Source organism: Motacilla alba, chromosome 3, assembly GCF_015832195.1.
Source record: "Motacilla alba alba isolate MOTALB_02 chromosome 3, Motacilla_alba_V1.0_pri, whole genome shotgun sequence".
NCBI classification, from domain to species: Eukaryota; Metazoa; Chordata; class Aves; order Passeriformes; family Motacillidae; genus Motacilla; species Motacilla alba.
In genome coordinates, this window is record NC_052018.1 from 74,288,993 (window position 1) to 74,314,781 (window position 25,789).

Here is a 25,789-nt window from a genome sequence, read left to right on the forward strand (position 1 = left end):
ATACTAAACAATATGATTTGAAATATACAGTGAAACAAGCATTTAAGAGAGCTTAACTTGTCACTTATGTTTAAATACCTCTAACAATGGTAAACGAGACAAAATCTTCCCAATCAAGATTGTTGTGTTTCTTTCCTTTGTTGAATCATAAACCACCTGAAAACTTGGGCTGATACCACTAATGTAATTCTGTCAAGTTTTAACCCGTTCATCATCATCATCAGGAATTGCAAGATCCTTTGGGTTTTAAAAGAATTCTGAACTGCAGACTGGACTATAAAAAAAAGCATTTTTCATAAAAGCCCCTCAAATCCCATAGAGCTTCCTTGATTTATCTAAATGTTAAGATTTCTGGTTCAACAAGTCTCAAAACACGATTTAGCCAGCACAATAGCTTTATTTTACAATGTGAATTATTATACACAATTCAGTAAAAGTTCACAGGAGGAACAGCATGGAGACGTACCACTTTTTGGTTTTTCCTTCAATTAGAGCCAAGTGCAAGGTCTCCAATTAACTCCCAAGGTAAGAGAACAATACTTGGCTGTTAACACAAGTCATGTTAACACTTAAAATATCTAATTAGTTAATGAAAAGGCCACATCTTCAAATGCAATTAGAAGTATTTTAATAAAGTTTTGGTTTCTTTTGGTATGATAAATTGCCACATAACCTACAGCTAACAGGTAATGGAACATCATGTTTTCCCAAGGCATGTAAGAAAGCAAACAACACCGCCTCTGCATTATTCCATACACCTTAAAAATGAATGCCAAAAGTAACTGTTCATGTGAAATTTTATTTCCTTCAGACATGCTGATACTCTTAAGAAAAAAGAAAGGAAAAAAGTCTAATCCAAACTTTTCCATAGACATTATCTTGAGGCACAGGTTCCCCTAACCTTAAATGAATTTTTTACACAGGCTATATAATTTGTTACAGCATTGTTCCTATTTGAAGTTATGGCACATTGACTTTCTGGGGTGAAAAAAATTCTCCTCTGTGTTCAGCTGCTACAATATGGCACAAAGTTAAAAGTCAACACCATGACTAAATACTCTGATGCTTTTTTGCTGGCTATTTATGGGGTGCACATAAATAAAAGGCACACTCTTTTGCTGTCTCCTCTCAAATCATTTATGTAATGTACAAGCCTAACTTCCCAGCACTGCTCCAGGCCTGCTGGCCCAGTGCAAAAAAACCCATTTAAGTCAGCTTCTAGTGCTAGCAGCAGCTTTATATGCTTAACCAATGGCTTTAGTTTAGCATGCTACTTCCACTGTGGTGACTACTGATGACAGGGCAACAGTGTTCCTTAAAAAGAAAATTACAAATATTCAAAAAAAAGAAAACTAAGTTAAAAATAAAATTATTTATATTCACTTACATGTCTATTTTCCAGATGTGTTCACAATGTTCAGAAAGTGCACATTTTGCAGTCTTGTTTCAATATTACAAATGTCCATGACCTACACATTATAGCAGTGCCACTTGCAACAGTATCATTGAAGAACTGTCAACCTTGCCATGACTGACCCTGTTCAGCAAGAGCATCATGAAAGATGATACAAGAATTTGCTCTTAGCTAGAACTTAGTGTCCATAATGTCTCCAGTATGGTATTTTTAAATATTTGCATTGAATTTTGTACAGGAGTCAGAATCTGAAAAGCAGAAGTTTAGTAGTTTCACTTTTTGACGCTCATTTTTAATTAAAATATTTTCAAGAATGAAAGTGATCTTACAGCACATGAAGAACCCTCAAAAATAAAAACTCCACTAAGTATCACACACTGTTAAAAACTTACCCCATAAGATTTAGTTACTGATTTGTGAATCCTTATAAAATTACTTTTTGTGATTTAACAACAGATAACATTGATGAAGTTATCATTTATAAAAACAGCTTAGGTCTTAACATCAATGGTCTGACAAACATATTTAAACAAGAATATTCTGGGTTTAGACTAGTGCTAAATTTAGCTCCTAAATATAGCTAAATTTAGGTTTAAAAGTTTAGATACTCTTAATTTAATTTGCCTTTAGAAAAGGTAAAATCAAACTTTCCGAGGAGTCTGTCAAAGAGCAATTTCAAGTAAGTCCGGAGTAATTAGGTATTGTGGCTAGAGTTACCATAAATATGGACTACATGCTGACTTGACAAGGTTGTGTTAAAAGAAGTGTGAGTTGAACCACTACCTTTGAAGGTTCTTGCTTTGGTTATCTTTAAAAAAAAATCTGACTGTTAAAATAACAGTGCAAGTTCACTATAAAGCCTCATGCCTCTTTCTTGATGTTCTCTTACCAATTGGTTTTTATTATGTCCACTGCCAGCAATGGACATTCTGCTTGGAAAATCCACCTCCTTCTGTGAAAGGTTTGGCTGAATCAAATGAAGAAAGTAATTCTGATATCAGACTCAAATGGGAATACACTACTTCATTCAGTTCTTGTTCAGAATATTTAAAAACCTTCTTCACCTACAGTATTTTTGAAACACAAGGCACAAATAGGGAGTGGACATTCCAGCAAAAGGTGATTGTCTGAAATTAATAGTCCACAGCAGTCTTCTAGTCCAGCACAATGAAAGATTTTTGCTGTCCAATTCTATGCCACGTCTTCTAGATAATCTGCAACGTCGCTTAACTGAGAAATGGTAAGGTCTTGTGTGATGCTTTCGAGCTAGAAAATAAATAAAATTGCAAATTCAGAAATCATGAAAACAGTAAGTATTATGTCATGTATTCTTTCATATGCTTTCATGTATCTTTTAGCCTCAAGCTCTTTCAGTGAGATTACACAATCCTTGAGGAGGTACTCAGACAGATCTGGAGATACTGGGGTAAACCACTGAACCAGCTTCAAATACATTTTACGCACCTTTCTAGGTGTGTAAACAGTGATTTGTGCTACTGAACAACAATTGCAGAGTTTTTGTTCTGTTGGGATTTTGTTAATCAATATAGCATCTAATTTAGCAAGGATACTAGGTGTAAAAACCAGAACATAACTAATAATGGACCTGAACATACAACCTAGGAACTAAGGATAACAGCATGTTACTTCACAACATACAAAGTTGGAAACAAAGTCAAGACAAGATCAGAAGAATATAAAAAACAACAATTCAAAAATAATCATACTTTATCACTGGCATTTGACTCTTCTGTTCCCACAGAAATTTCATCTATTTCTTCACCAATACTGATGTCACTTTTTTCTGAGCGATGACTCGTACTAAAGACAAAGCAAACCATAAGCACATAAATAACACTTCCTTATCAAACATCCAGGTATGACATTTACTTTATACCTGGCATTTGATTGGAATTGCACTTCCTAGCAAGTTAGATGTGAAGTTACTTAAAACTTCATAACAATTAAAGGCTTTCTACCTAAACAAAGTCATAATAAATACTGTGAAATGTTTAGGCCTCAATTATGCAATTTACAACACCAATACCTTCACATCATAAGCATGAGGTTATTAAATATTTGTTACTGACTACTCATGATGCTTTATTTTACAGTTTAATATCTCAGCATACTACATAATTATTGACTAATTGCATTAATTGCTAAAACATTATCAAGTGCATGGTTCAGGAAAAACACCAAACCCCTTCCACAAAAAAATCCAACATAGTATCATGCTGAAGGTAGCAGTAGGTTTTTAAGGAACTCATTATCCCTATATAAAAATATATATGGTTTGGCTGTTTTTTTAACTGGTAACTAAATCTATTAAAATAGCAAGCTGAAGTTTAAAGGAGTTCAGAAATACCCAGTGATAGTGACTGTCTGCCATATTATGAAATAATTCAAATATGCTAGTGGATATGCTTATAATGCAAAAGGTACTACCTTACTGAGGTATGATCCTTCTCTTACCTGTTGAAGTCATCAGCATATTCATCATCATCTCCACTTCCTAAGTAAGATTTATAAGCTATTAATCAAACAAGTTTTCTCTTCAGGAAACACAAAACCCCCCAATCTATTCCTGCACCAAAATACATGGTTTAATGACTAGCAAAAGTGACAGTAGATTAAATTACTTACATTGATTAGGAAGACGAGTTGTGTTTGCCATTATTTAATCTCAGTATTATTAACATAAACTGTTTCAAAACTGAACATATATTTTCGGGAAGTTAGCTGCATTGCTGAATACAAAACTTAAATACTTGACAGCTCTATTTTGAGAGAATTCTTCCATCATACCTTCATATTGCACCAAAAGAATGGGACTTTCAAAAGTGTGGAGGGCCACTAAATATGGCACTGAAAAGCAATAATACTTACCAGGTACCTTTTACCAAAAAAATAAACCTGCTCTTTTTGTAGAAATCTCAACAACAAAATTCATCACTTCGTATTAGTAAATGTATGCACAGAACGAATCAAATTTTTGCTCCATGTGTAAAATATTAACCCACATGACACCAGTTTTCACTTTTCTGGATTTCTTTAGATCACATCTTGCTTTTAACTATATTAAGCTTCACAATTTATGTTAAATAGACTAATGTAAGCAAAAACTGCAGATTTTAGTTCAGTATGTGTATTTGAGTTTCTCAGATTCCTTTAAGAAGCTGGGCCAGAATTTATCAGTTACGGCCAACCAAAAATAACAGAGCTTCCTCATGTTCAGCAGTTACTTGCCCAATTCTAGTGATCCCAGCTTTGCATTCACCAACCGCAGGTCTTTTAAAACAGAGTTTCTATCCAAATCTGTAACCAAAAGCACATATATCAGAAACTGGACTTGTCACTCATTAGTAAGATCCCACTTACACATAGAACATAACAATTTATAACACCTGTTCTTTTATAGCTACCTTGTGTACTTTTATAGTATAGTATGGCAATATCATATTGTATTTTCACAGCTGAACTCTGGTAACGTTTAAAAACTTGAGGAGTAAACAGGAATAATCTCCCACTACTCAGGGATTTACAACATGAAAGCAAACACCTCTAAAGAACTGGTACAAATAATTTAAGATAATACAAAGGAATAAGCCAATTTCAGTTTAAAATTGAGCAGCAGAATTATATACTCCTTTATACACAGACAAAAAAAGGGATGTAGATACGTATTTCATCTTCCAAAGCATAAAATGCCCCAGTGGTACCACAATATATCCAAACCTGTATGCCACCACTAAGAAAGCACTACTATAAAGCACATTACAACCAGAAGGGGGCCACATACTCTATCATTCTTCCATTACAGAAATAACTTCTACAATCATCAAAACACACACACAAAAAAAAAGAAAACTTACTATCAGACTCCTTAAGCAAAGGTGCACCAGTCAGGGAGCTTAACCCACTTTTTAGAGCCGGTGCATCAGAAAGGGATGCTAGACCTCCTGCTTTATTAGCTTCAGTTTTCCTGTAAAAACCAAATAAATAAGTACTCCACTTCCAATAAGAGCTGTAAAATATGCACCATTACTTTCTTTTCTGTTATTAAATTGTCATAAATCTAAAACAGCAATACTACAGCAAAAAAGAGCAAGGAAAAAGGGCTATTCACTCTGCAATGTTGAAAGCAGTAGGCAGTACACTGGCACAAGTGTCAACCACAACACTGACTGAGAAAGCCACTTTCTCACCCATGCAAAGACTTCCGCCTGTCTTCTCCCACAGACAGAGCACCTTTGTCAGCATCACTATTTATGTCTAGGGGCCTTTCATCATCCCCACATGTAAATGCGGCCAAAAGAAAAAAGATTCAGACATAAATCAGTACTTCAGTTTGTTTTACATCTTAGAGATTATGTCTGATGAAGCTATTAATTCTAAGAGCAGTTAGTTCACAGAATGAAAATCTCTTGATTATACGAAGATAGATCTCACCACATGTTAAAGTTCATTTGGTACTACCTAGTTCAAAAGGATTTGAACTTGCAAATAAAGGATGAATAAACACAAGTTAAAAGAGACCAAGATTTTCACATTTAGTATGGCCAGAACTTTTTGCTATTTTGATTTAATTCCTCTTAATAATGGGCATAATTTAATCATTCATTATATCTAGATCACCAAAATATCATGTGCAACATCACACATTAAAGTGCTTCAAAATTTTGAACAATGGGTCAGAGACCTAGAGATAATGAGTGCCTGGATCATCTCTCACAGTCCATTAGTAACTGCTTGCTCTGAACCCATCTGAAATGAACGGGCAAGATTTCCATAAGGAAATTACTTTTTTGCAAAGAAAGCAATGCTGGCAGCTGTCCTACTTATTTAACCCTTGGGACTCCAGCACACCAGCACAAAGTACCACAAAGGGGATTCTATGTGAAGAATATGGGGGGGCGGGGCAATTCAGCACACACAGATGAGCTACAAGTTCTACCTTATTTGTTGGTAACACATTCAGCACACCTTATTATGGGATGTTACTAGAATAGCTGCATCACAGTAACATTATGTGCTACTAAATACTACTTGCGGACTGTGACTCTACTACAGACAGACATAATCTGGAAGCAATTTTTTTTGGTAGGGAGTTTCTCTAATACGAAAAAAATCCTTACTTTACTAAATAATTAGTCTGGTTCATTGTCTTTTAAAAAAAATCTAGTTTACCCAGTTTCAAAGAAGATTTCCCTTGCTGTCGTATGAAAATGCTCAAAAATAAGAAATTAGTAAATGTTATTATTATTACGCAAAAGTTTTTGCAGACTTTTCTAATTTACCCAAGTTATCATTTAGACTACCTCCCACAATGGTTACTTTGGTTAAAGACTAGCTAAACAAGCTCTTGAGTAAGGAGGAGTAAATGCATTCAGGTGCAGTTTTAATCTTGATATTAACAATTAGAAAATAAATACTATAGTATGATTAGTTGTAACACACAATATTTTCCAGAGTACAATCACTGCTCTGTGAGGAAAAAAAAGTCTACTCCAACGAAAAACATCCACCAAAAACTGTATTATAAATAATCTTTCACAAAGAGTCCATTAATTTCTAGAGAGAAACCTGGTTTACCTGGCATGATTACTTTGTGCTCTACCAGAAGGATCCTATTCTAAGACTAAGCATCTACTATAGCAGTATTACAAAAAAGCTTATGCTGCTCTGCCCACTATCAGCATAGCGGGGGAAAAGTCAACTGCCAACCAACTTCCAAATGATCCTGCAACCTCTTCTTAATGTCTGCTAAGCTGGAGCAATTCTCTGATTACTTAAGCACAGCAAAAGAACACCACTAAATGATTCTGCAGCATTGCTCAATACAGTGGTATCTAAGCTAATCTTCAAGATAACTCAACATGATAACACAAAGATAAAATTTTCAGTTTTATAACAAAGATGCTGTATAGTTCAGTCACTAGTTCTTGTTTCAAATGGCATTTTTCAGTCATTAGACTCCACAGATGAACCATAAAAAACATGCTTCGCATGCATCTGCAAAACTGGCACACACAGAAGTAACAACACTTCACTGAAAACACAAAAAGTGTTGCAATGCGAAGAGAAAATCCTCTGCTGTAAGGAAACTTGCCTTATTATTACAGTCTGTAGAGCCTGTTTAGAGTGGGGGTTTTGTATTCCTTACAAATTCCCCACTTCCTTACTGTACCAATATTTAATGCACTGTCCCTGTCACTGTGCACTTCCTTTAGTACTGCTCACCACAGCAGCTCTGTTCCAAGAAGAAACACTGATGTCTGTGCCTCATATATGTTCATTCCACCAAAGAAACAGGCTGGGGACATTAGAAACCCTAACTGATGCACCTTAAAGTGATACAGGTTTTTCCACTCATACTACTTCCAAGAGATCCCAGAGGACACTGTGCACAGAACAGAATAGAATCATGGAGTAGAACAAAATCTGAGATGTGAATATTTTGGGAAAAAAAAAAAAAGTTCCAGATCTGAACACTTACAAAAGCAAATAATCAAATAACTAAAAGCTCTCAAAGGTCTGCAAGCATACAGAGGACAAAATAAACATGCATTAAGAAGAACATCCATGTTACCTACCAGCTGTAAGTTCTTTCTGGTTTGGGTACAGGGTCATCAAAGAAAGAATCTCCCTCTATATCATCTTCATCCACAACTGGATCACTTTTTTCTTTGGTATTCAAGTCTTTGTTTTCTAGTTGAGGATCTAGTTTTGTTTCATTAGGCAGAAAATGAATACTTCTTTTGCTTGCTTCCCCTGATGAGACACTTATATCACTCTGGGTGTTTTCAGCAGCCTTGAAAGATAAAGACAGGAGTGAGTATTCATTTCATGTAATACTGTAGTGTATACATAAATACACAACACATAACATACACTAAACATCACTTCTTAAAATATTACCTCAAATTCCTGAAAAGTACTAGCCAGTTCATTAGTATCATCAAGAAACAGAAAAATGTTGTTTTATCACTTTACAAAGTCTTCTTTAGTGCTGCTGCCATTAAAATCTTTTGTTCCATCCTGTACATTCCTGTGCTATCTACATCACTTCTATTATAAAAGCAATTTTAAAATATCTTGGTTATCAAATAAAGAAATCTACAGACAGACTGATTCTTACGCTTTATTCATATTATTTTGCAACATCTCTACAAACAAAGGTTCTCAGTTATAGCCACTGCCTTCAAAATAAATCAATTTAAACCCATGAAAATTACTCTAAATTCCCTACTGGTAATCTTTGCAATATAGTATTAGGTTTTAAAGTAATAAGCATAAGAAAACTGGCATTACTGACACATTCTCTCAAATACTAAAACCAAAAATGACAAAAGTGAGACTTTAAAAGTATGTAATTTTCAGTCTTCTTCTCATGCTCATAGCTCAGTCCTGAAGTCTGGAATGTAAGGACAATTCCATGTGCAACCTTTCACATTACATCATACAACTCAAGCTGTAACTTAGCACGGCTTTGTGGCCCAAACAACAATATTCTAATTTATGTAGATAATCAAGGTGCTGAGAAAGAAAAATGTTTTTAGATTGTTACCTAGCAAGAAGTACTGCTATTTTTACTTTCTCCTAGACTTATTAAAATTAGGCCAGCAAAAGATGTATTACATTAGCTTCCTTTCTACAAATGAAGAGCAGCACAGTTTTGAAACAAAACAAAAGTTATTATTTAATCCAGATAGCCAATATGTATGCAGGTTGTACTATGTGAAGTATTTTTTATCAGTCATTAACTTTCGTTCAGAAAGGTGAAGCCAAATTTTCAAGCTAAGGCCATGAAAGTTAAAATTACCTTGGCAGGTCTTTTTCATACCAAGGCTATTTTATCTCAGTCACAAAATCACATTCAATCGCTGGCAGTAGCTCAGTTTTTCTAGGGCAGGAAAAAGTACTTAAACCCACAAGTGGTAGTAATAAAAATATTTGGATTTCCTATCCAGAGGAACAGAATTGTTTTTGAAAATTAAGAGCTTGATGATAGCCTGGCTAAAATAAGAGGGAAGCTACAGCTAGTTTTCTGTTCTGGGGCCTGAACTGTCATTCCAGGAAAGTATAAGCACAACAGTTCATCTTTGCTTGGAATCATAGTTGAAAGTTTTGCTGAGTGGAATAAATATATTCAAACTGCAGATCATTTAAGTGAATGCTGCGGTTTCATCAGAGTCATATGCTGTTGTATCTGCAGTTTCATAGGAGTTCTCTCTTTTACTCATCTCACATATGTCACAAAGCTTCTTATTAGATATAATCTTACCTTATTTGGTATAGAGTGTGCACTTGACTGTCCATCAGATGATTTTGATGTGGGGCACTGGCTGTCACTTAGAACTGGAGCCACCTAAGAAGTTTCAAATAAGCACTTACTAAAACTTATATTTAATTTTGTAATAAGTGGAACTGGTGAGGTTGCATCTCGACTACTGCATTCAATTTTGGGCCCCTCCCATTAGAAAAGATATTGAGATGCTGGAACATGTCCAGAGAAGGGCAATAAGACTCATGAAGGATCTAGAAAGCATGTCCTAAAAGGAACAGTGGAGGCAGCTCAGAGGGGATGTAGTGAAGTGGGGACCAGACTCTTCTACTGCCCCTGCAGTGAGAGACCTAGAGGAAATGGCCATAAGATGAGACAGGGGGATTCAGATTATAAATCAGAAAAAATGTTTCACAGTTACAGTGGTCAGGCATTGGAACAGGTTACTCAGAGGGGTGGTGGAGTCACCATCCTTGGAAGTGTTCAGGAGGCATCTGGATCTGGTGCTGGGTGCTGTGGGTTAGGGGTTAAAGTGATGGTGCTATGGTGATGCTTGAACTGGATCATCTTCCAATGGTCTCTTTCAATCTCAGTGATTCTCTGATCCTATGATAATTGCATCCAACAAGAAACAAGGCTACCACCCTCATTTGGACAGTATGCAAACCTTGACACTGGGAAGACAGCTGAGGGTAGTACTAGAGAAAATTGGGAAGTTATAGTCACGCACAGTATGGAAATCACAGAGTGAGGAGATCCAGGAGGGGCTCTCCCTTCTAAATTGCACTTCGGGATTTGACTCCAATGCACTGCTGGCACATGTACCTCAGCAAGTCATTTAAACACCCTCCAATACAGTGGACTGCTCAGTGGAGTCTCCATAGCAGGACACAGACAGACTGGCAGGCATAAGGGTCTTGGCTTTCCTGGGGCATTCCCAGACTAATCAAATACAAGGGTTCAAGGAAATCCTGCTTTCACGTGACAGAAAATTGCTATGTTAAGAAGTCTATGACAACTACTCCTGAATTTAAGCTTTCTTTGGGACACTGAATACATCCTGGGTGTAAAGAATTTTCTTTCAAGTCACAATCAAATGCTATTGGTTGGGTTTAATTCACTTAATCAACATATCTATTATCTATTCCATTCAAATACTACTGTCATTGCCTTCAAATAGCTCAACACTTTGATATATTTAAAGTACATAAGTTTTCAGCAGAGCTTTAAAGCTTTTGACAAAATTCATTCGAGGCTTTTCGGGTCATATTAAAATTAGAAGTATGCCAAGGAAAACAGGTATAGATAAAAGTGTTCTCAAACCACACCAAAAATGAGAAAATAAGTGACACAGTGTTTTGTGTCATTTATCTAGATTCACTCTGTGCTACTATGTTGTAGTAGAATATTAATAAAGAGCCAAAGGTTGGTATTAAAAGTAATAGTCATAAAGTTTATCTCTTGTCTCTCTGATTAAGTTGAAGGCATAATATAATAAAGTCCTGAAATAGCATAATAGTACAGCAATAGCCAAGTGTTCATAATTTCAGTTTCTTTTTCATCATTAAAAATTATAACTATAAAGAAAGAAATTTCAATTTAGTATTACTTACTTCTCCACCACCTGAAGTCTTTTTCTGCTGACACTTCCTAACAACCTCCAACAACAGGGGGCCACCCACAGTACCCTCTGCTTCCATAATTCCCAAATCGCGAGCTAAGTTTTCTCGACCATCAAGGCCATTTAGCTGGGGGGACAACAGAAGAAAAAAGAATCACAACATCAAAATAACTGTCAGAAAACAAAAGATAAATTTTGTAACACAAAAAAGTCTTATTTAACACAGCTCTACCTGAACTAAACAGTGATTATTTATGTTGTCTTGTTGCTGGTGGACTAAAGTAATAAAATCATAGAATCACTCAGGCTGGAAAAGACCCCTAAGATCATCAAGTCCACCACTACACCATGCCCCTAAGTGCCACATCTCCACCTCTTTTAGAAACCATCTAGTGCATAATTTACTTCTGATCTGTACCTGAACTTGTCACAGATCATGCAAAGTTATTTTAAATATGCAATAACCCATCATTAGTGTGCTCTGGGATTTAAGAATTTATATGGCCAAATTACTTCAGCCTATCACATTTAAAAGCAGATCCAAGGACAGCCAGCCAGTGGTCCCAGCAAATTCATGAATAATAGGGAATCACCATTCCTCTGCATACAGAGCTACGCTTGCACAGGTCAACACTAACTTTCAGTCTCTGTTTCACATTAAAAAATACATGGGTTTGGACAGAAAAAGGGATGAAAGCACTTTGGTATCATCCAAAATACCCCAACAACTCTTTTTCAAACTGAAGTTCACACAATAGGAGAAACAGAATGCTACAGCAAACCCAGGTAGCTTAGCACAGCCCCAGATGGCAACACTGTAAATGGCACCAGTTCATCTTGATTTCATGACCCTACAGAGACACCTCCTATCAGAACAAAGATCTAGCAAATACTGATGTGAGCCACCATTAGCCAAGCACACTAGATAAAGAGACAGTACAAGAAACTGCTCAGAGGCAGAGGCTAGTAGAGACAGACAGCCACATCTCTCAGCAACCTACACAGCAGTCTTGGCCAGCTCAATTAACTTTGGCCAAATTTCCTTTATGCTCTGCAAAAGGTGAAATGGACACATTTACTGGAAAACAGAAAGGGGAGTTTCAAAGAGCATAAGATGCCTTTACAATGCAAATGAAGCCCTGCTCCCAACACTAAGTGTTGGGACACAAAGTGTGGCTGTTTTTATTTGTTTCTATTTGGTAGCATGAACATGAATCTTTGTACGATGTGTTCTAGTAATAATTTAGCAACTAATTTGGCTAAGGATGTTTGGCAAAGAACAAAGTTGTACAGGATTTTCTTTGAATAAGCCCCTAAAAAGAAACATGAATTTCTGAGAAACAGAAGTCAACTAACTGATTGATTTGAAAAAATTGAGTTTTTAATATATTAACTGTTTAAACCAACTTCAAGAAAAAAGAATTACTTCCGATATAATGAGAAATTCTGCAGTGAAATGAAAGTGCTTCAAACCCAAAATTATTATTAAAACCTTTATATAATAGAAAGAGACAAAGATTAAGAAAACCCTCTAATTCAGTACCCAAAGCCTTCAAGCAATCAGTTGGCCCACATAATCACTGTAGGTCCCTCCCAACTGAACTATTCTATTCAATCACTTTTTGTCAAGTATATCGGCACAAAGTCCTTTATGTCAATGAAATTTCTTTCAGAGCAGATGACTGACATCATTTTAGTTTTCACGTAATGATACTGACTTAATATTATTGCACTGTTAAGTTAGTGGGAAAAAACATTGCAGGGGTATGCAGGATTCATATACCATTATATGACTCCACAAAAATTATCAGCTTGCTAGTTCAAAATTAAATTACTATCTAGCATTTATTTTGATAAAGAGAAATATTCATATTAGCCCACTTTCCTGAAAAATGTATTTTTATGACACTAAGTACCTATTACAGACAAGACATAAAAACCACATTTTTAATAAAAACAAATAAGTAGTTTAAATAAATCTGCCAGAGCTTCTGCATTCATTGCCATGCACTTCAAACAGTGAGCATTGCATACAAACAAAACCAGTCTATCTTACTGTGCTTGATTCAGGCTGAAAAACAGCTAAAGTAAAATCAAGATTGAAAAAACGTAGAAATTCTGCAACAAGACCTGCTACCAAGCGACCTAAAAAGAAAATAAGAAGAGTTAAAATACACCAGACATAAAAAAATCTTATTTCAAAGATTTAACACCAGCACACATGGCTTCAGTATAGACATAGTTTAGACATTCAGCCAACTATCACCTCATAACAAGTTTGTACACCAACTCCCTAATTTTGAATTGGCCATCATATGAAAATCATTTAAGCCAGTAATACTGCAAGAGCTTTACAGACTGCTTACAAAATTCATGTGTAGCGTTTTTTTAAACTATTCAGCTGTTTTAAAAACATAATTTTGAAATTTGTCATATATGTGCCTTCACTCCTGCACTTCTACTCTTAGTTTTCACTGGTTACTATTTCTATAGCACAACCATAAGGCATTGTGAAATGTTAACTTCAACGCCTTAATCACCTTAATTAAAAATATAACTTCAGCAATATTAACTTAAAAATTATAGATTTAATTCTATTCTAAACAAGTAGCAATTAGGACATCTGAAAGGAACAAAAGCATACTCAATGTAATAGAGACTGCACTATTAATAAGATTCAAAGATTTAATCCTTTGTCTCCTGTTTTTATTATCAAGAGAAGTATATACTAAACAAAGAACTTACCATCCTTTGTACCTAAAAAACTTTTCAAGCTTTCATTTACCAGAGGTGCTTTGTTCTGTCAAAAAGCAAAAACCAAACAGTAATTAACATCATTTTCATGCTAGCAAGAAACTGAAAACCACAGCAAATTAATGTTTGGGTGCACAGTGATGCCCTGCCCATGCAATTCACTCCTTACAAATCTACCTTTGTATGAATTCTATAACTACAAGTAAAAGCTATGTAGTAATAAATTTATTTAGGCAAATTAAATTTGTCTCGGAGCTAGAGTAATTTCACCAAAATTCTTAATACTGATAATACTGATAAAATCAGTATGATTCAGCATACTGATTTTTATTTATTTAATGACTAAAGAGGTGAGCTAAGCAGGTAACTTCTCATGTTCTTCCTCTAATATATTGCAAAGTTTAAGGCAATTCAATCCAGCCTCTTAAAAATTGGAAATTTACAAATCTTCCAGATGAAGTGTGGATGATGCTAATTATTAGAACACAAATCAATACTAATTGTCTATTGATTAAAACACCTTCAAAGACATTATGAAAAATGCTTTTTTCTCCCTTGTTAGATTTGCCCTCTTCAATTTTTAAACAAAAATAAATCAATATGCTATGTCTGGGTTTGTCAAAATTGTTTTGGGATTTTTCAAAACAAATTCTAAATGCCATTCCTAAGACGGAATGTGTATCCTGGGTAAGAAAAGGATCAGTTATAAGTATTTATCACTACAGTTGCAAATGCTAACACACAAGAAAGTGCTACCTGAAAAAAGGAAATCTTGCTTAATATTTTAGAATTCAGAGTCTTGGTAAGTAATAATATGTCACCAGTATCAGCAGTGTAAATTTAAAATACCATGATACATGTAAGGTTTTTGAGAAATGGTGAGCTGAAATGTACTGTAGCAAATCTCTCTTCATGTTACTTGAACTATTGCTACTACTCTCCAGGTACTGTGGGAGGTTGCTCTCTAGGTGCTCTATAATATCCTAAAGCTTCCCATAAAGAGATGGCACTGTTCTTCTACATTAATATTCCATCACATCTTCTTCAGCTATCTTATGTTAAATTTCTGGAATATGGAATCTCATATCATAGAATAACTGCTTCCCACCCTTACTAACATCCCAATATTGTCTGGTTCAATAAGCATTTTTACAGAGAGAGCTCAACCATCTAAGCAGTAGAGGAACAGAACACTCCTCTCCTTTTGAAGCAGAGAGGCTGGACATACAGCACTCTCTACTCCCAATTCTAGAAAATAGAAAGACAGGTGAAATGAAGCAAAGTCAGCAGTAGGAGAGGTCACAAAACTGGTATCTGTATACCACAGCAGTACTCTTATGCAACCATGTATCAGTATCTCATTCCCTTAATATTAATGTATTGCGAAGGTGTCAGTACACAGTCCATCTCTTTATTAAGAATTTGAATTCATCCTTAAGTGTTAAAGCATATTATCCTGAAGCAAGCCTACAACATCCTTATGGGAAATACCATAAGCATTAGTATACTTGGCATTTTACTGAACTAAACTGCTTTTGAAATACACTTGTCAAGACACCCCAGTAAAATATTTCCATTTTCAAAAGAAATTATTCTGATTTAATGAAATCTTGATCAGTCAAGTAGGTATCTTTTTTAAAAGATGTATTTGATGGAGAAAACATTTAGCTATTCTGGTCAACTGGACAGAAGACATATAAACCCAGCAGAGACAGACACTTAAAATTATAATTTCAAAAGGCTATTTAACAATTCCTATTTTAAAACATCAGGAAACACCCTGACAGTCCTGTTTTGTATTCTTTATACATCTTATACATAAATACATATTTTTGTCTTGTTACATTTTACAAATGCAAAGTATTAAAGCTATTATATTTAATTCTACACAAAGGATGTTTTTTCTTTCTGATTTGTTTTTTAAGGTTCTCTTACCTCTACTTTCTCTTGTTCTTCTAATGCCAAAAACACAGCTGCTCGTAACTCTGCCTGCCAAACAAAAAACAAAACAAACAGCACTTCTACAAGCACTTTCTTTCCTAAGCAAATAGGATGCAAAGAGCTAGCAAGTAGCTTTACAGCTATTTGTTTCTCCTCAAGCAACTTGGCATGAACTGTAATCTATATCAGTGCAATTAAAACACTTAAGATTACAGGCAATGTTACTTGAGGCAGAGAAATAATAGTTTCCACTCTGAGAACAAGGCAGGGGGCAGCATAATTTGATACAAGACTTCCTAAATTATTTCTTTGTACATAAAAAGATTCCAAAGTACCTAAATTATCTCCTATTAGTTTCTTCGACAGTTAAACATCCATCTCTTTCAGGCAGCTCCAAAACACCTACCCTTCATTTACCATTTACTCAGGAAATATGAACAAATAGGCCATAATAACCTGTTAAAAACTAAACATTAAGATATACAAATGGCTATGATTTCTTGTCAGACTACACTCAAAACCCCAGAATTTTTCAAGAAAAAGAACATTATCACAGTCATTCAAATACTTCTGGGAGTAATGGTTTACCTACCTGATTGTAAATGTATTATTAAAAAGAATCAGAATACTTCTAAGGACTACTTTTGAACATTGAAGCTTAAGCCTTGCCTACTTTTTAAAATTTTTTTGTAAGCACTACAGTTCTACTTTCACTGAACACATCAAATGGACAACATACATTTGATGAATTAGTTTGCCACTTTAGTCAACTCTTAATCTGACACTTTGAAGTAAGTCAGTAGATAACACTGCAGTAATAAAGGAGAAAAGACAGCATGTTAAAGTTTTCTCCACAGCAAAAAAAGCACAGAATTTAAAAGAAAGATTTCTTTCCATAACTAAGAATAAGACCAATACAAAGAATGTCTGGACTTTCTCATATATTACAAGAGGTAACTAAACAAGAAGTAACTGGTCCCGCTCACCAAAAAAATAAAACCAAAAGGAAATGTCCATTCATAAAAACCCCAACAAACCAAAAAAACCCAAACCCCACCAAACAAAAAACCAACCCACCCAAAAAACAACCAAACAAAAAAAACCCCAAACCCAGACACCTCTCATGGGAAAAACAAACACTTCTTCATTAAGGAAACTCTTCTTTGGACACCTTATTGAAAAACAAAAAATAATGCAAAAAAGCTAAAAGGATTTCTCACCAAAAGAAGAGTAAAACACAACAATTATATGTAATGGTCATACTGACACTGCAATCACTTTTTTTTAGTTGCTTGGATACAGTATTCAATCAGAAAATCCTCTAATATGTAATTAATTTATTTATTATTCTTTTTTTCAGGTGTTGGGGCAAAGTTGTCAATCAGTGAGAGCCTTTACACATCCCATTAACTTAATATTATTCTTACAAAACCAGTTTTCATTTACCTTTGCAACCAACAGCTAATAACTTGTTTATTTAGTCTTACCTCGCTAAGATAAACCTGAAAGCAAGGCTTTCTTTGCCACTTAGGCAACAGAAACCAAATATATTTACACAATAAAATAATAAAAATAACAAAGCATTCCTGACTGGCTGTTACAACTGTACAAAATAAAACACACCAGTCAATGCATGTGGGTAGGGATAAACCCCCCTAAGGGTCTGGGTTATGGGACTGGAGAATTAAGTTGTCTGAAAATAGTTGCCAATACATCTGCTAATCCAGAGTCTGACCTGTTTTGAGATTTTGGAACAATACCAAACTGCCACTTTTTGTTTTGCTTATCTGGGTTGTTTGCCTGCTCCCCTTGTCTAGGTCCAATCCACTGGCTTTTATTACTAATGTACTATCCCCACAAGGAAAGTTTATATTACTACTACAAACTACTACAACACACTGACCTTCATCCTTTGTGGTGGGTACTGGTCAGATCATAGCACAATACTCTCAAAATATCATCTCAATAAATTTAGATTAAGAACCACACACTAGAATTTGTGTGAAGTTAAAGCAGTAATGCTCAACTTCATGCAGAAGAAAGTAAAAAGCAAGAACAACAAAGCTGAGGCCAAAGGAATAATCACCGTACTACAAGATGAATCATACTACACCAGTAGGATGGACAATGTCACATAGGCTTTTCAGGACCTGAGGCCATAGAGTCGTAGTCATAGAGAATTTGAACACCAGAGACTGAGATCACCGTCATCAGGTATGGCCACAGCAATTTGCTCCCACCAGCAGATATGAAGAGTATAATTACACAGATTAATCCACTTACAGCATCCTTCTCACACTTCTTTTGTTTTTAATTGGTATGAACAGATTGCATTTCTCTTTGCCCTAGTACCCTTTGGCACCAGCCCAATATGTGTCTCACACACTGTTACAATCTACTCTTGTCATTTTCATAATTTTGCTATTCCACACTGCCTCATTCTGCTAGCAGTATTCAACACAATCCAAATACACTCTGAAGAGTTTTATTCACCATCTAGTAGTAAAGCAGACCAAAGCTTGATATTCTAATTTCCCACCCATATTCTTTCTAAGTCTTCAATAAAACAGGATTATGTCAACAGAGACAGATGTTGATGAGTAAGTGTCTATCACTTCTACATCCATCAAGCCTACAGACTTCTTTCTCATACTGCGAAAGACATCTATTCTCTTCTATCCCTAGGAAGTATTATCAGGCAAGAGCTCATGTCAATAAAACAGCAATTTGGTTTCACTGAACTTGGGTAAAACAAGTAAGGCTATCATTGTATATGACAAATACTGTCTGTGTTAGAAGAATGTATGGGTCAGTGTTTTGAAACAAAATGAAATTTCCCCTTTTCCTCCCAGGCATTTACAGCTCATCTGACAACACTGGTTTTTATTGGTTGTTACTGTACTAAAAATCAGAAATTGAAGTCCATGAAAAAAACCATGTTTTCTGCACTGAACTACAGTACCCCTCTTTAGAACCTGGGTAAATTTACCCTATTCCAAATAGAGACCCTTTTGCATGTACCCTAAGGTTTGTCCATGAAAACAGCTCCCTAAAAGAGGGTAACAGCTCTTACTATCTCAAGAGTACCCCAAAACCACTTTTTAGGTGGCATCTCAAAAAATGCCACCTATCTAATGCCTATCTAATTTGGAAATATGCTTTTAATAGGAAGACAACAAGCACCTACATTAAAAAGGTTATTGGTCTGATTTAGCAGTATGCTTGTAAAGCCATCCACAGCATCTTGCATAGCAGATACTGGATGAAAAGTGAAAGGATAAAACAGAGACCATTCAGGACTGAATGATTACCTGTAACCTGTAACTACCTCCCACTTGCAGACTCCAATATGCTTAGCAAGTGCATGGAATTACTGTGGGGTTTTTTTTGGTTTGGTTTGGTTTTGGTTTGTTTGGTTGGTTTTTTGGTTTTTCTTTTTTTTCTTTTCATTTGTCTTTAATTGTGTTGTAATAGATTTGTCCAGGACATAAACAAGAGATCTGATTTTCCTAAGACAAAACTTGAGACAATACTTTTCAACAGGAAAATACTTGTAAACTTCTAACACATTCTTACACCTCAAAGCATGTAGGCACATCAGTGGCCAAGGTGATTTCTTATAATAAGTACAAATTCTGGATATGGCTTGCTCCTTGCATTCTGTCTCCTTTGTACAGCTACACAATTCATCTGCAATCCCAATATCCCAACACCTTCCAAAGAAACCTCATCAAAACATTTTTTCCTATCAAACTTTATCCATATTTTCTATTGCTGGGGCAATATTTCATATGAATGAGCAACGGTTTCCCAACACTGATCTCCAAATGCTGTGGAATACTACGTAAAAAAGTGGGAACTTTAGCTTCATAAACTGCTTTGTACCTATAGCACAGCTGAGTATGACATCGTCTGCTAGCTAACAGAGCCTTGATGTCTGCTTCATTCATCTCTCAACATTTCTACAAACCATTAATTAGAGTTCTGCAGCTTTTGCAGAGGAAGTTCTGGGCTTCTTTTTTCATCCAACATTCATTAGCAGAAACTATAATATAAATTTCAGCCCACCAAACGCATATGCTACCACTCTTCTCAACTGACTTCAGCAAGCCGAACACAGTTTTGGAAGCCATACAGTGTTATGTACTCCCTAAGAAACAAGAGGTAGGCAAGTTCAGCAAGCGCCAATACAGGAGACACTTCAGAGATCTGCAACGGGCCAGCTGGAGGTGCAAAATCTGCAAGCTTGCACTCACAAGATGTGCATCAGAGGATGCTGTGGTTAAATGCGCGGTTTAGAGAAGTGAAATGATTAAAGTAATGTATAAGAGTTCTCAAAGACCTTCCAGCTAAAGCACAGGAATGTGTAACCACCATCAGCTCCAGCATTGTGGAACAGCCCCATGCATGCCCAAGCATAAGCAATCTCTTGCATTTGTAAAATTCAGTGGCACATGGGCACCTTTCTGCACAACTTTCAGTATCTCCACTTCCTAACTCCAAAACAACTGCCATTCACCTTGGTAGATAGAGAGCAGATGCAGATGCATTGCTCTGGAAAGAGACATAGCAGAACACTGAGCTGTTTACCTGCTGGTGATCAACCCAGGCTAAACCTCCGTGTGCACCAGAATAAACACGTCTCCCATGCATTGTCTATGTGCATCACTGTAGGAATGTGCCCCCTATGGAGAGAGTGACAGAACTACCCTCTGTCCCCAAAAAGGAAAGAGCCCAGAAGTTTCTTTACCTCGATGAGGTGAAAAGCCACCTCATAGGACCTTGAGGACTTCACCTCAAGCTTAAGGATAGCTAATTGGACAGGAGCCAAAAAGTCCCGCCTGGGCCATTCAGTAGAAAAAGAAGAGAACAAAGAAGCTAATCGCTTTTGTGAGGTGTTTTACCAGGAGCACAGACCTGTGCACCTGGCTGTGTTTTTTCTATTTGTTATTTTGCCTTTTATTAAACCTTTTTTGTTTCCAACACTGCAGCAGAAGCCTCCTGCTCATTTTATGCCTCCAAGTAAAGCTGAGCTATCTTGGGTGTATTATGTTGGTGTTCAGAGCTTATTAGACCTGGCTCGAAACACATAAACATAATAGATCAAAAATCCAAGGCTAGCGTCAAACCATAACCAGGAACATCTCTACCAACATTACTCAGTAATACCCTTCCTGTAATCTCCATCTGCAAAATCTCTAAAGGTTCTCATCCTTAAGCACGTGGTGGGTATGCTCTCCCCCACTGCCTGCCAAACTCTGGAACCTTGGCTAAGTAACATAAAGGAGTGATTGTGCACACATAATCCCCTAGACATAAACAAAGTCCTGGACAAGGAGTGGAACCAGTCATACTTAGACTCCTCTCTGAGAATATGATGAGGACCATATTGACATTTAAATGTTAGTTTATTTGAAATTTAAAATGGTTATATTTTACTTGACTTATAAAACTAAAAAGAAACAGATATTAGGTTGACTTTCTGGTACGAACTGCTCCAAAACACAATACACCACAACACTCTGAAGATGGGAGGTTACACTGCAATGCACAGCATGCTCATCGTGACAGTTAATAATTCTAAGACATTTAAAAGCACTGTTCATTACTGTACATGGATCAAAGATGCAAAAGCAAACAGAACAATTTCCACTAACCTGCGCACATGCTCATATTAAAAAAATGGCACTTTTATCCTCTCTAACATCACACCACTTGCCCGTACCTCAGCTGTCCACATTTTGAAGCAAATTACTTAGAAATTAGCAGTACCACCTGGCCAAAAGCTTTACTAGGCATGTGACATTAGTGATGATAACCCCCCCTCACATAACTGTAGCAACAGTAAGTTCCAGAGAAGATGCAAAATTCAGGAAATATAAACCTAAATTATTCCAAAGCAAGATATTAAAATATATAAACCAAAACAAAAGAGGATAACAAAGAAACACACAAGAAGCATAATGGCTCCTCTAGCTCAAATGATGACAGCTTCCCTAGGAGAAAGATCACATTCTCTTCAAGACAGAACACCCCATTTGTACACTATCACACAGAAACAGTGATAATTTTCACTGAAATACAAATATCTACAGTTACACTGTGCGTTTACAGAACTCATTAGAAAGCTGTTTCATTCATCAGACTAATCCAAATGATCAACAAACTATAAAAATATTCATCTGTACTATATACATATATTTATGTGTGTGTGTATACATATACACACATACTGCATTTTAGAGAGTACAGGAAATTCTCAACTGCAAGCAGTAAATATATTTATACAACTTCCAGTTTTCACAATATTACTTTATTAATTACTTCAGTGCTCAAACTTTCAGAAAAATATAAAAATTATGAACAATTTTTTAAAATGTCATAAGTAAGTACATTTTTCAGCTAAATGCACCAAAGAAATTAATCTCAAAATAAGAATAAACTAATAAACTGCAAGCCATTATAAAATCATCTCGTATTAGAGAACTAAATTATGACAATAAATTTCTTTCTAAAAATTACTCTCATTAGGTTACAAAATGTGACACCCTGATGTATTCCATCCACTGAAATAATTCCCCTTGAATTCTAATCCTTCCAGTGCCTCATACCAATGCAGCTATACATTGACCACATATTTTTCTCCTGTAGCTACTTCAATAAACCACAAATACTTTATTGTAGCTTTCTAACCTCATTCATCTTGAAAAATGGTCAGTTCTCATTCTAAATTATGAAACAAGCATTAGTTTTGATAACATGTAAATGTTCAGTCCTGCTACCTAATAAAAAAATACTGACGCATAATACATAAGCACTATTAAACAGAAACAATTTAAACTAATTTTAATAAAAGGATGACTGCAACTTTTTTTAATGGATGGTATAATCTAATCTCAATTAAAAGATGACAGTTTAAAAAGCCTTGTTCAGTCTTAATTCTTCCAGCAACAGGGTTTTGTCAAGTAATAGTAGAACAAAATCTCTAAGTCATTAAGACTGCCAAACAAACACTCATCAAACTCACATACCAATTAAGGTTTACAGCTAAGAAAAAAAACCACCATGAGTTCTTCCAGTCAAAAGCCTTAGCCATAAGCATACCAGTCATTAAACAGTAACACCTTGTATTAAGGAGAGACATCATCTGGCAACGAGGCTGCATTTTGTATTTTCCTAAGTCATTTGCTAATTTGCCATAACAGCAAAACTTTACACAGTATTGGACACCGCACACTCTAAGCATTACAGAACAGTGAACTACAATAAATTTATTCACATAAAACTCAATGGACTGGCAACCATAGCATGAAATTTTACATACTACATACAGGTAGGAATTAAGAAATTACAGTTCATGAGCTCAATGTGACCCAATTGCCTTGCCATGCTTTTTTTTAATTACAATTTTACTATCACCATACTTGCATTGTTTAGTAGTAGGTGAGTGGTTAACAGACGGCCCAAAAGGCCTAACTGACATCTATTAGAAAAGCCTCACTACTCAGAACACAGCTACTTGAGCTAGAATCTTCATTCTCTTACAGAACTTAAATAAGGATCATCCATTTGAAAGGGATGAACAATGTGGTTTTGAATATTATTTTGCTGAAAAATATGACTAGTTTAAAATACAGTAAACAAAGATGCTCTCACTTCCATAAACCACTTCAGTTGTTGAACTGTTCTTGAAATATCAGCAATAACCATCTATCTCTGGAGACAAAACAGCACTGTGGATAAACACCACCATCCCTTATCTGAAAGCTACACTTCATTTCTCCTCCAGCCTTGAAGGAACTTGCCCTCTGTTGTACACAATAATTATTCCCAGAAGCTTTTAATTTGAACAAGAATCCATGGAACCAGTTTTCCTACCCTTTCCGACACAAGCTCAGGCTGCACCACAGACTCAGTAGTAGCGTGCACTCCACTATCTTCCGCACATTTTCTTAACATAGCACTCACTATCTGTTCCCTGTAAGCAGGCAGCACCCCCCGAGAGTTTCCAGACTTAGCAAGCCTTCAAGGCACAACTGAAGCAGCCCACAGTCAAGAAGAACAAGTGCTTAAATAGCGACCGACAACTCCCACAATTTCCCGCTTGAAATTTTCAGTAAGGGCTTTGCGTATCGAAGCAGGGATTAACTTCACCCACTCCGTCCCGCACCACGCTGCTGCCCATCGCTTCCAGCCAGTCTGGCGGCAGCAAGGGAGCTCTTGCGGCCACACGCTACCTGAGAGCGAAAGCGCACAGCCGGGGCCGGGCTCCCCGCGCTCTGACCGCCCGGGGGATCCCGAATTCCCGCCGCCGCGGGGCAGCGCCGTGCCACGCTCACGCCCCGGGCCCTCGCACCAGCTCCACCACGAGCAGCTGGGGAACACCACGGGGAAAGCAGGCGCCACCAGCAGGCCGCGACGCCGAGGGAGCGCTCCAGCCGGGAACGCCGGCTGCAAGTGGGAGTGAGAGGGGACGAAGAACGTGAAACCTCGGTCCTCCCACATTCCGCAGGGCCGCGAAGCGCCGCCAGCGCCAGCCAACGCTCACCGCCGGCGGGAGGCTCTTCTTCGCCCACCTTAATCTTATTGAGCACGCCACTGCTCTCCAGCGTCTGCACCAGCAGGTCCCGCAGCTCCGTGTCCTCCTCCGTCGCCGCGGCCGCCATCTTGCTTCTCCCTGACAACCGCCCAAACCGCGCTAGCGGCGGGACCGGCCCGGCAGATTCGCCGCCGCCGAAAGCACAAGCCTCGGGCGGACCCGAGGCAACGGAGCGGACCGGGCCAGTGGCCGCCCTCGGCACCGCCCCGAGAGGGGACGCACAGAGGCCGCGGCCACCCGGCGCTTTTCCCGCCCGCTGAGCCTGGAAACTGCGGCGGCGAACGGGCAGCGCGGGCGGCGGCGGGAAGTTCAAAGCGGGGGGGCGGTAACGGCTGAACTGCGCGGCCGCCCGCGCCCGCAAGCGGCCCCTCAGGCGCGCCCGGTGTCCCGCCTTTCCTCCCGCCACGCTCGAACCCAAGCAACCGTACGAGGAGCGGCTGAGCTCATGCGGTCTGCTCAGCCTGGAGGAGACTGAAGGGCCATCTTAACACAGTCTACAACTTCCTCCTGAGGGGAAGCACAGGGGCATGCAGCGATTTCTTTGTGGTGATCGGAGACAGGACCCGAAGGAATGGCATGAAACTCAGTCGCGGGCGGTTTAGGTTAGATATTATGAAAATATTTTCATCCAGAAAGTGGTTGGGCACTGGAGCAGGCCCCCCTGGGCTCCCCACGGAAGTGGTCACACCGCCGAACCGTCAAAGCTCAAGAAGCGCTTGGACAGCTCCAACACCTGGCAGCAGCAGCTGCTCTGTGTCCGGGCTGGAGGGTGAACAGCCCCCGTTCCAGGGCCACGCCCGCTCCAGCAGCTTCCGACGGCCGCAGCTGCCTCCCGGCAACGTCTCAACCGCCTGCTCTGCTGCCCACAAGGGCACCTGACACTTAGCAGCACCAACAGGGGCTTCTAGAGCCCTCGTTTAATAACAAGGAAGTTCGTTGCTGCTCCTTCAAACAAAAATAATAAAGCTTTGTAAATTGTAATGCTTTCTCTACAGACCTACGTGTTCCTTTTTTTCCCCATGCTTATAATTTTTCTTGAAGACGAGTCCAATATATGACAAATAATTTCGTAAGTTAGGAAGGCTCCAAGGGAGCAAATACAGCCCCCAGGAGAAGCAGGGAAGGCTGGTTTTAAAACACGTCCACCGAATATTCAAGGATGCTCTAAAGACT

At 37.5% G+C, this 25,789-nt stretch overlaps 1 protein-coding gene across 2 annotated transcripts; it reads right to left on the bottom strand.

Annotated features, from left to right (window-relative positions):
• Window positions 1-203: 203 nt before the first annotated feature.
• On the bottom strand, window positions 204-24,920 carry CEP43 (centrosomal protein 43). 2 transcript variants are annotated; one of them, XM_038132764.1, is made up of 13 exons: window positions 24,594-24,920; window positions 16,012-16,065; window positions 14,068-14,122; window positions 13,379-13,467; window positions 11,315-11,449; window positions 9,702-9,785; window positions 8,011-8,228; window positions 5,623-5,697; window positions 5,290-5,399; window positions 4,664-4,732; window positions 3,890-3,929; window positions 3,142-3,235; window positions 204-2,680 (listed from the first exon to the last, which is right to left on the bottom strand). In XM_038132764.1, the coding sequence occupies exons 1-13, from the start codon at window positions 24,681-24,683 to the stop codon at window positions 2,606-2,608; spliced, it is 1,188 nt and encodes a 395-aa protein (XP_037988692.1). In that variant the 5' UTR covers window positions 24,684-24,920; the 3' UTR covers window positions 204-2,605. The 2 variants fall into 2 exon arrangements, with proteins under 2 accessions (XP_037988692.1, XP_037988693.1); XM_038132765.1 differs by lacking the exon at window positions 5,623-5,697 and having other exon boundaries at window positions 209-2,680; window positions 24,594-24,915.
• Window positions 24,921-25,789: the final 869 nt, after the last annotated feature.

Bases quoted from the DNA above. Each gene is read 5' to 3' on its own strand.
- CEP43 (XM_038132764.1), bottom strand. From the start codon at position 24,683: ATGGCGGCCGCGGCGACGGAGGAGGACACGGAGCTGCGGGACCTGCTG. The intron at 13,468-14,067 runs GTAAGTTCTTTG...TTTTCTTTTTAG, and splicing joins TTTTTTAGGTACAAAGGATG to GTCGCTTGGTAGCAGGTCTT. The intron at 3,930-4,663 runs GCAAGTAACTGC...AATCTTACTTAG, and splicing joins GCTGGGATCACTAGAATTGG to GAAGTGGAGATGATGATGAA.